We start from the raw sequence: 11,093 nt of genomic DNA on the forward strand, positions 1-11,093 counted from the left end.
GCTTTACTAGTCCCTAAGGACCCCAAAGCACTTTACACATCCAGTCATCCACCCATTCACACACTGGTGATGGCAGCTACATTGTAGCCACAGCCACCCTGGGGCGCACTGACAGAGATATTTAATTCCAAATGATTTGACTGCATCATTGCGTCTTTGAGTTATGACCCAAACTCTCTATCAACTTTGTGAATAAATTCACGTCCCCCTGTGACCTCATAATTACACCACAGTTCAGATGGCATGAATGAGTCATGAGGTCACACCAACAGTGACAACATCAGCAGTGACATCACTAAAGTTGCCAGGTGAGTCCATAAATAGAACCCGTGACGTGGAGCAGGTACCGCCGTTTTGGACAATGCCACGACGCAGGTATAGACGCAGACATGCGAGGTCTTCTCGCCCCGTTCGCAGACACAAGAGACCCCACAAGGCCTCGGGTGTCCGCAGACGTGGGAGAAGATACCGTCGCAGACATTAGACAATCTCAATAAACATGTAGGATGAACATCAAAACTTTGGTCCAATCAAGTTTTTTTTAGATAACATATGTTGTTGTTGTTCTGTGTGTGTTTGTTATCAATGTTGTGGAAAAAAGTTAAGCTTAGTAAGCCATCAAGCACTGATCACTCGTAGAAGAGCACCAATAGGAGACAGAACTAATTAGAAGGTGTTATTATTCAGTCTGTACATCGAATAGAAGGCACTAACCACAAGGTGATCTTCAATTCATCTCTGTGTGAATGTGAACGGGGCGAGAAGACCCCCACTAACTGCATGTCCCTAGACTGTGGGAGGAAGCTCGAGAGAACATCCAGACTCCACACAAAGACCCCGGCCTGATGAGGCTAGGGTCCTGAGTTCGATACCCTAAACTGAACGCAGGACAGAGGAAGGGATGGGTGATGTTCATGTGCGCCCAGGTGTATGATGTGGCTCTTTGTCTGTGACTGGTTGGCTGTCCCAGCCCTGGCCCTTCATGTATTTCAGTAATGTCCTTTTCTCCCGTCTCGTTTACATGTTTTTCCCTTGTGACCCATTCCTTCTGTCACCTGTGTTTCCCCCCCAGCCATCATGTTCTGCTTGTGCTTAGTTATGTCCATGTCTTATCTCCTGTCCCCTTTTCCCTCTGTATGTATTCACAGTGTACATGTTCCTCGTCGGTTCGTCATGCTAAGTCTGCGTGTCTTATTCCGTCATGTGTCATGTATCACTCCAAATCTCACTGACTTTAACTAATAATAACTGTTTGCTGAGTGTTATGTCTAAAAGGTATTGCACAATCGCCTCTAGTAGAGGATCAGGTTTGTTTTCCACTGATAATGGATTTTAACATGACTGACCAATGATTGTGGAGCACGTCAATGTAGGATCTTATAAATACAACGAGCAAACTTAAATGTTTTAAAATGTTCAAAAAATTAATGTATTATATTTCTGAAGTATGACGGAAGGAAAAAGTTACATTTTTTTCATATTTTAAAAAAAAATCCATGGGTTTAATGGGTCCATCATCACTATATTGAGGGCCTTGTATAATAGCCCAACTGCAAAAGTAAAGATTAACGGTGAACTTTCAGATGCTTTCAAGCTTGAAAGGTCCACAAGACAAGGATGCCCACTGAGTCCACTCTTATTTGCTATTTTTATAGAGCCATTGGCTGAAAGGATTAGGCAGAATGGTAAAATAAAAGGGATTAATATCACTGGAAGTGAGCAGAAATTGGCCTTGTTTGCAGATGACATTTTGGTTTACTTATCAAAACCTACCGAATCACTTATGGAGCTCATGTCAGTGTTAAAGGAGTATGGGCTATACTCGGGATATAAATTGAATATACAAGAAACACAAGTTCTTAGTAGCTTTTATAGCCCTCCCCAGAATCTGCTCAACAAATACAAACTAAGCTGGGACAAAAGAACTATCAAATATCTGGGCATAAACTTATCAATGGATATAACTAGCTTGGAAGAAATCAACTACCCCCTACTTAAAAAAGATATCATGCTAAATATTAGCAGATGGTCTATCTAAGCATTTCTTCTAGAGTGGACATCATAAAAATGAATATGCTCCCAAAGATATTGTACTTATTCCAGTCTGTTTCTATAGAAAACCCTGATAGATACTTTGTAGAGTGGGATAGGACCCTCTCAAGATTTATATGGGCGGGTAAAAAGCCAAGAGTTAAGTTCAAAACACTTCAGCTTCCCAAAGATAAAGGAGGATTAGGCATCCCTTGCCTACAGGATTACTACAGGGCAACACAAATAAGAAATCTGGTGGGCTGGTGTAAACCCGGATACTGTTCAACAGAGAGACGAATCTGGCATTAATATTTGACATCACAACAGAGAGACGAATTTGGCATTGATATTTGACATCACAACAGAGAGACGAATCTGGCATTGATATTTGACATCACAACAGAGAGACGAATCTGGCATTAATATTTGACATCACAACAGAGAGACGAATTTGGCATTAATATCTGACATCACAACAGAGAGACGAATCTGGCATTAATATTTGAATATTAATATTTGACATCACAACAGAGAGACGAATCTGGCATTAATATTTGACATCACAACAGAGAGACGAATCTGGCATTAATATTTGACATCACAACAGAGAGACGAATCTGGCATTGATATCTGACATCACAACAGAGAGACGAATTTGGCATTAATATTTGACATCACAACAGAGAGACGAATCTGGCATTAATATTTGACATCACAACAGAGAGATGAATCTGGCATTAATATTTGACATCACAACAGAGAGACGAATCTGGCATTGATATCTGACATCACAACAGAGAGACGAATTTGGCATTAATATTTGACATCACAACAGAGAGACGAATTTGGCATTGATATCTGACATCACAACAGAGACACGAATCTGGCATTGATATTTGACATCACAACAAAGAGACGAATTTGGCATTAATATTTGACATCACAACAGAGAGACGAATTTGGCATTGATATCTGACATCACAACAGAGAGACGAATTTGGCATTGATATCTGACATCACAACAGAGAGACGAATTTGGCATTAATATTTGACATCACAACAGAGACACGAATCTGGCATTGATATCTGACATCACAACAGAGACACGAATCTGGCATTGATATCTGACATCACAACAGAGAGACGAATCTGGCATTAATATTTGACATCACAACAGAGAGACGAATTTGGCATTAATATTTGACATCACAACAGAGAGACGAATCTGGCATTAATATTTGACATCACAACAGAGAGACGAATCTGGCATTGATATCTGACATCACAACAGAGAGACGAATTTGGCATTAATATTTGACATCACAACAGAGAGACGAATTTGGCATTGATATCTGACATCACAACAGAGAGACGAATCTGGCATTGATATCTGACATCACAACAGAGAGACGAATCTGGCATTGATATCTGACATCACAACAGAGAGACGAATTTGGCATTAATATTTGACATCACAACAGAGACACGAATCTGGCATTGATATCTGACATCACAACAGAGAGACGAATCTGGCATTGATATTTGACATCACAACAGAGAGACGAATTTGGCATTAATATTTGACATCACAACAGAGACACGAATCTGGCATTGATATTTGACATCACAACAAAGAGACGAATTTGGCATTAATATTTGACATCACAACAGAGAGACGAATTTGGCATTGATATCTGACATCACAACAGAGAGACGAATTTGGCATTGATATCTGACATCAAAACAGAGAGACGAATTTGGCATTAATATTTGACATCACAACAGAGACACGAATCTGGCATTGATATCTGACATCACAACAGAGACACGAATCTGGCATTGATATCTGACATCACAACAGAGAGACGAATCTGGCATTAATATTTGACATCACAACAGAGAGACGAATTTGGCATTAATATTTGACATCACAACAGAGAGACGAATTTGGCATTGATATCTGACATCACAACAGAGAGACGAATCTGGCATTGATATCTGACATCACAACAGAGAGACGAATTTGGCATTAATATTTGACATCACAACAGAGAGACGAATCTGGCATTGATATCTGACATCACAACAGAGAGACGAATCTGGCATTGATATCTGACATCACAACAGAGAGATGAATCTGGCATTGATATCTGACATCACAACAGAGAGACGAATCTGGCATTGATATCTGACATCACAACAGAGAGACGAATCTGGCATTGATATCTGACATCACAACAGAGAGACGAATCTGGCATTAATATTTGACATCACAACAGAGAGACGAATTTGGCATTAATATTTGACATCACAACAGAGAGACGAATCTGGCATTGATATCTGACATCACAACAGAGAGACGAATCTGGCATTGATATCTGACATCACAACAGAGAGATGAATCTGGCATTGATATCTGACATCACAACAGAGAGACGAATCTGGCATTGATATCTGACATCACAACAGAGAGATGAATCTGGCATTGATATTTGACATCACAACAGAGAGACTGGATGTCAATGTCAGAAAGATGACTGTGATGTCAGAACCCTCTAAATCTTGTAATTTACAGATGGTAAATGGCCTGTATTTGCATAGCGCTTTACTAGTCCCTAAGGACCCCAAAGCACTTTACACATCCAGTCATCCACCCATTCACACACTGGTGATGGCAGCTACATTGTAGCCACAGCCACCCTGGGGCGCACTGACAGAGATATTTAATTCCAAATGATTTGACTGCATCATTGCGTCTTTGAGTTATGACCCAAACTCTCTATCAACTTTGTGAATAAATTCACGTCCCCCTGTGACCTCATAATTACACCACAGTTCAGATGGCATGAATGAGTCATGAGGTCACACCAACAGTGACAACATCAGCAGTGACATCACTAAAGTTGCCAGGTGAGTCCATAAATAGAACCCGTGACGTGGAGCAGGTACCGCCGTTTTGGACAATGCCACGACGCAGGTATAGACGCAGACATGCGAGGTCTTCTCGCCCCGTTCGCAGACACAAGAGACCCCACAAGGCCTCGGGTGTCCGCAGACGTGGGAGAAGATACCGTCGCAGACATTAGACAATCTCAATAAACATGTACACTGTAAAAACGATAACTAGCAATTGTTGATTTCACTAAAGTTTTTAAATTAAACTGACTTAGAAATAAAACTTTCCATTTACAACCTAAAAAAGCTTGTCTACCCAACAAATTTCTTTCATTGTTGTCCTAACTAAGATTTTCTAGACAGCATAACAAAGATTATCAACTTTTGAGCAGAGTTTCTGAGTCAAGTTGGGAACCAGTGGGAAACCCCGTAGATGACTGGCACATGTGGTCTGAACAAGTTTGAACTAAACCAAACGGACTTTCAACTGAGCCTGAGCAGACCTGAGCTGTGTGATAGTGGTTTACCATGTGTTCTAGACTAAAAACCTCCTAAGAAAATTTGAACCATCGTGGCTAGATTTGGATGTAAAATGCAATTTTTCGACCATTGAGGATTTTCACTTCTGCAGTTTTGGACAGGTGCTGGAGCTGCCGACCATTTACCCTAGCAGGTAAGCTAACTACATGTGTTATTAAGATTTTCTACAAGCGCCTAGGCTGCATCCTCCTGAGGACCCGGGAGGATGGAACTAGTAAAACACTGAAAAAGGCCAACTATAGCATTTTTAAGTTATCTAAGTGACTTAATTGACCCCCCCCCCCCCCTTGGCTAGCTATCGAGCTGGTGGGTAACAGACGTCTCCGAAAGCGTCGGAGCACTTTTGCAAGTATATGTTGTCTTAATAAACTGAACAGATATTAGCAATTTACACAGCTACATTAACGCCTGAAAATATCTTAAAAGTTTATTTTGTGACCCAGAAAGAGTAATATTAAAACTAATTCCACAGATAGAATTTGCACATGCGCAATAAGGATCGGGGAGTCCGATCCGTAACTTTTTTCTCTCGTTTTTTTTCTACATTATATTGAAATGTTTCAATATTGCAAACATTTTAAGAGATGCTTATTATAAGGAGGACGTATTTCTCGGACGCATTTAGAGGAGTCCACTATGAATTTGGGCAGCCTTCGTCGCGCCGCTGTGTCGTAATCGGGCTACAAGCAGCCTCTGAAGGTTTTAGCTCAGAGAAAGACTTCAGTAGATTCATTGCTGGACATCTCTATAATGACTTTACTGTGAAATGGGAAAATGTTGTATTTTGTTTCTTTCGAAGGCAAAAAAAAGAAGATGTTTACTTTATAATAAACTTATTAGTTATCTTAGCTAAATTTTATTTTCACAAATGCAAATACAGTAACAAAAAACCTAATTTTAAACATTACTATAATGATGTTTTATGTTACATAAAATTGATTAGTGGATCACTTAACAAAAAGGCTATGAAAACTATTACCATTTGTAGTAATTACAAATTATTTGAATGTATGTAATTCTTTGTATTACACCCCCTGGCATATGTTAATTTTGTTCTGATTGTATACATGTTCTGTATACTGTTTCTTAATAAAGTTTAATATTTAAAAAAAAAAAAAAGGTTTTAGCTCAGAGTAGTGGCCAGCGCAAAAAGTAATGTTTAATGTTAAACACTCTGAAATTCAGACAGACATCACTAAATGACGGTATCTCACACCGGCTTTTTACAGCACTTCTGCCATGGTAAAACTTATTAGCTTATTACCCGTTTTGTAACCAGTTTCAATGTTATCTTTGCATGAAAACGTTATGTTAACCTTGACAACAAACTGGGCCAAGCACGCGTTGTCATGGAGACTCTTTCATGGGTCGGTGTAGGATATGTGCGCCAATTATATGACAGTGATATAAGTAACTTGCATATTGTCTAATATTTGTCTAATATTGTTTTTTCACTTTTTCAATAGTCACCGTTTATCCGGTGCAGCACTGTTACTTTAAAGTAATGTTTAAAGCTGACTTGACAGTTTGTCAGCTGGTGTAAGATTGCCTAATGTACTGTAAGTTAATGTCACACGCAAATTAAAGTTGTACTTCATGCTCTGTATTATAAGATTGCTACATTTTCAGAGCTTTTTACATAATGGGGAAGGAGACAATAGTAAAGGAATGATTGTGTGTTGTTGATGTATACTGTGTTACAGATAGTATAAATTTTTCTATAGTTATTGCATTTTTTTATCATAGTAACAAAAAAATGTTTGAATTCAAGCTTGCATTTATGTTACATGTCATGTATGTTATCAATCATATACTTGATATAGTAGACAAGTGGTCATATGTAAGTTAATATGATTCCTTACATATTTTTTTCATGATGTCTCTGGTTTTGGCTTGTTGATGTATTCAGCTCCTGCATCTATGGATTCCTTCTGTGTGTTAGATATGGATGTTTTATCCCATTGCAAAAGTGCTTTTGGCAAAATTGACTATGTCTCTTGTGTTTCAGGGGTGGAGTTCATGCAGTGCCGATTTTGCAAATTCACAAGCTCCAGTCAAGAGACTCTTTTGAAACATTTCCGCCTTCATCACGGACAAGGTGCACATTGGCCATGCATTCACACAGACTTTGTATGTGTATTTAAAACACCTGGAGCATTACGATCACACCTCTCAAGGTCACACTCAATAGTAAAAATCCACAAAAATTCCACATTTCAGTGTGAACATAATATATATTTGCATATTGATACTGTTTTTTGTGGAGGGTGTTTCTATTCCTGTGCAAAATGTGTATTCATGAGAGATTTTTGAAGTAGGTTTTGCGGTTGATAACACAGTCAGGCATATAACATGGTGCAGACTGTACAAGGCAGCTACCCAGAAATTTTCTGTGCTGAATAAATGGCAATATTTTGGTTATTGTCTTGTTTAGATATCTGAAGAATTTCATCGGATCACAAGCAAAGACCTCCTGGGGACGTTCAATGCATCCCTGGACAAATTTGTGCCTGGCCTGCTGAAACTATACCGGTCTAAGAAGGGAGCTCTTGGTGAGGAGATGGAAGACATCTTGGATAAACTTGATGAACAGGTAAGTGCTCCTTTACCTGACATTTTTAGAAGAGAGTATACCTTTGTCATAACAGAAAAAAATGTTGGCTTCAGCCAAAACACATCAATGGAAATGAATGTAATCAGTCATTACTTTGTTTTTATTTGGCGGTATTTTATTTAATTTGTAAAAAGAAAGTAAAATTGTTAAAATGGTGTTTTGTTTTTTTAAGTTTTACATGTTGCTGGGCCTGATCTGTATTTTATTTTCATTACTATAAGAGTTCTGATTTTGCATTGTGTGTAGGTACACCACGTTACTATACTAATTTAAATGCTTGTTTTCCACTGAATGCTCTTTAGACATCTGACATTGTGTCCCACCGAAAGACAGCAGCACTGAGAGGCCTGCCCATTTTCCTCGGAGAGGATGCAACACAGGTTTTCCTGAAGTGCTTAGTAAGTACAAAAAAGTAATGCAAGAAAAACTAGTTGCTATGAGATGTTTTTAAAAGATGATTTAATCCAAAATGGAAATGTACACTTCCTCAGTGCAGTCCAGATAATTTTATGGTGAGGATTGCAGTTGTCATAACTCTCGCTGCTTTTTTTTCTGCTGAGGAGCACCTGGGCATTGTTAGCGGGTGTTCAACAGCAGAAAATATTTTTGTACAAAACTCATCACAGGGTTGGTTGGTGAAAGATATTGTGCCGTTAATTAAAGGAAAATAAGCTTTTTCTTTTTAAAACCTCCATGAGTCAAATGAGCATCATGGTATAGAGGTTAAAGTTAAGATCTTTAGAAATGTATTTTGTCTTTAATTTTTCTTAGCTTTCAATAATTCATATTTTACTTTTCTTCTCTTCAGGACACTGACATTTTGGAACCAGTGTTGAACGGTGCATCAGTTGCCATCCTCACCATCCTGCAAGATGACGATGCCGATACGTCTGTGCGAGAACATGCTGTTGTGTTGGAAGGGGACATCGTGCTACATAACATTCCAGACCTCTCTACTGCCTTGGCATACCTCTTTGGCCTTCTGTATGCCCTCAACATTGATTATCCAAAGCAGATGAGTTTACCTTTGAAGCAATTCAGGGCATCTTTTTTGAACTCGGTGGCTCTCGATGCTCACAGCGCATAAGGTCTCTAAAAACAAAGCTTTTGCTGTGACTGTTAACGGGGAAGCCAGACATGAGTTTAACTTGTTCTTAAACATGTTCAAGTGCATTGTAGAGTCATGTAAAAAAACAAAACAAAACCCAGTAGTTCAACCCATTTCCCTCTATAATCGTTCATTTTACCTGATAGTTCACTGTTCATTGATGGTAACATTTCTAATAATTTTTGACTTCTGTAGTTCATCATAGTGAGCCCATGTAAAATGTCAATGTCTGGGTACAAAGGCAATTGTTTGTTGCACTACCCTATTTAGTGTGCAATAGTTAAGTTAAGCTTTTACAGGACAGCCAGGGTGTGAACGTGAATGACTAAGCTGCTGGACACTTTTCTTTTTTTCTGGACTCTGGAATTTTAATGTCTCTGCTGGGGTGCTCAAAGCACCCTAAAGAAACTGGCAACACGTTTTTTTCTGTTTGTTTGCTTTTTTACAGAAATTCACCCCACTGCCCATGACCTTCTGAAATATACTGAAAGCACTGTTGAAAAAAATAAATACGTTTTTACATAACATTCAGTTGTGCTTTGTTTTATTCAATATCTGTTTGAGTGTTTTTTCAAGTACGATAACAGCATACATTTTTCTTTATTAATATTGGTAAATTTTCAACTCACTGGAGTAAGAATTGTATGATTATTCAACAAGAATATCTGTGTTTGGTGAATTTAGGAATACATGGCCTTGGAGGGAATGATTGTATGTTAATTCAACAGGAATATCTTTGTTTGGTGAAGGCAGAAATACATGGCATTGAAACCAGAATTTCTTTGTTAGACTTACAGGATTATCCTAATTAGGTGAACAAGTAGATCCAAGTTGGCAGAACATGAAAATATTAGTTAAGTCAACTACAGTTGGCAGAAGTTGAGAAAACTCAAAAATCTCTTGCATCATGTTGCCTTGAAATTTTAAGTTTTCTCAACTTTTTCTTTTTTACAGTGTAGGATGAACATCAAAACTTTGGTCCAATCAAGTTTTTTTTAGATAACATATGTTGTTGTTGTTCTGTGTGTGTTTGTTATCAATGTTGTGGAAAAAAGTTAAGCTTAGTAAGCCATCAAGCACTGATCACTCGTAGAAGAGCACCAATAGGAGACAGAACTAATTAGAAGGTGTTATTATTCAGTCTGTACATCGAATAGAAGGCACTAACCACAAGGTGATCTTCAATTCATCTCTGTGTGAATGTGAACGGGGCGAGAAGACCCCCACTAACTGCATGTCCCTAGACTGTGGGAGGAAGCTCGAGAGAACATCCAGACTCCACACAAAGACCCCGGCCTGATGAGGCTAGGGTCCTGAGTTCGATACCCTAAACTGAACGCAGGACAGAGGAAGGGATGGGTGATGTTCATGTGCGCCCAGGTGTATGATGTGGCTCTTTGTCTGTGACTGGTTGGCTGTCCCAGCCCTGGCCCTTCATGTATTTCAGTAATGTCCTTTTCTCCCGTCTCGTTTACATGTTTTTCCCTTGTGACCCATTCCTTCTGTCACGTGTGTTTCCCCCCCAGCCATCATGTTCTGCTTGTGCTTAGTTATGTCCATGTCTTATCTCCTGTCCCCTTTTCCCTCTGTATGTATTCACAGTGTACATGTTCCTCGTCGGTTCGTCATGCTAAGTCTGCGTGTCTTATTCCGTCATGTGTCATGTATCACTCCAAATCTCACTGACTTTAACTAATAATAACTGTTTGCTGAGTGTTATGTCTAAAAGGTATTGCACAATCGCCTCTAGTAGAGGATCAGGTTTGTTTTCCACTGATAATGGATTTTAACATGACTGACCAATGATTGTGGAGCACGTCAATGTAGGATCTTATAAATACAACGAGCAAACTTAAATGTTTTAAAATGTTCAAAAAATTAATGTATTATATTTCTGAAGTATGA

The 11,093-nt window shown here is 38.8% G+C and overlaps 1 protein-coding gene across 7 annotated transcripts in view; it reads left to right on the forward strand.

The window, feature by feature from the left end:
• Positions 1–9,715, forward strand: part of LOC145419259 (uncharacterized) — a 76,529-nt gene extending 66,814 nt beyond the window's left edge. The window contains exons 1-5 of one of the 7 annotated variants that reach the window (XM_080308513.1): positions 5,136–5,599; positions 7,475–7,596; positions 7,901–8,059; positions 8,383–8,478; positions 8,889–9,715. In XM_080308513.1, the coding sequence (XP_080164639.1) occupies positions 7,486–7,596; positions 7,901–8,059; positions 8,383–8,478; positions 8,889–9,167 (645 nt within the window). In that variant the 5' untranslated portion in view covers positions 5,136–5,599; positions 7,475–7,485 and the 3' untranslated portion in view covers positions 9,168–9,715. Of the gene's footprint in view, positions 1–5,134; positions 7,597–7,624; positions 7,644–7,900; positions 8,060–8,382; positions 8,479–8,888 lie in introns of those variants that run through there. The other 6 variants (XM_080308517.1, XM_080308518.1, XM_080308515.1 and 3 more) reach the window with 6 other exon arrangements.
• Positions 9,716–11,093: the final 1,378 nt, after the last annotated feature.

Source organism: Astatotilapia calliptera, chromosome 11 (genome assembly GCF_964374335.1).
Source record: "Astatotilapia calliptera chromosome 11, fAstCal68.1, whole genome shotgun sequence".
Taxonomy (NCBI): Eukaryota; Metazoa; Chordata; class Actinopteri; order Cichliformes; family Cichlidae; genus Astatotilapia; species Astatotilapia calliptera.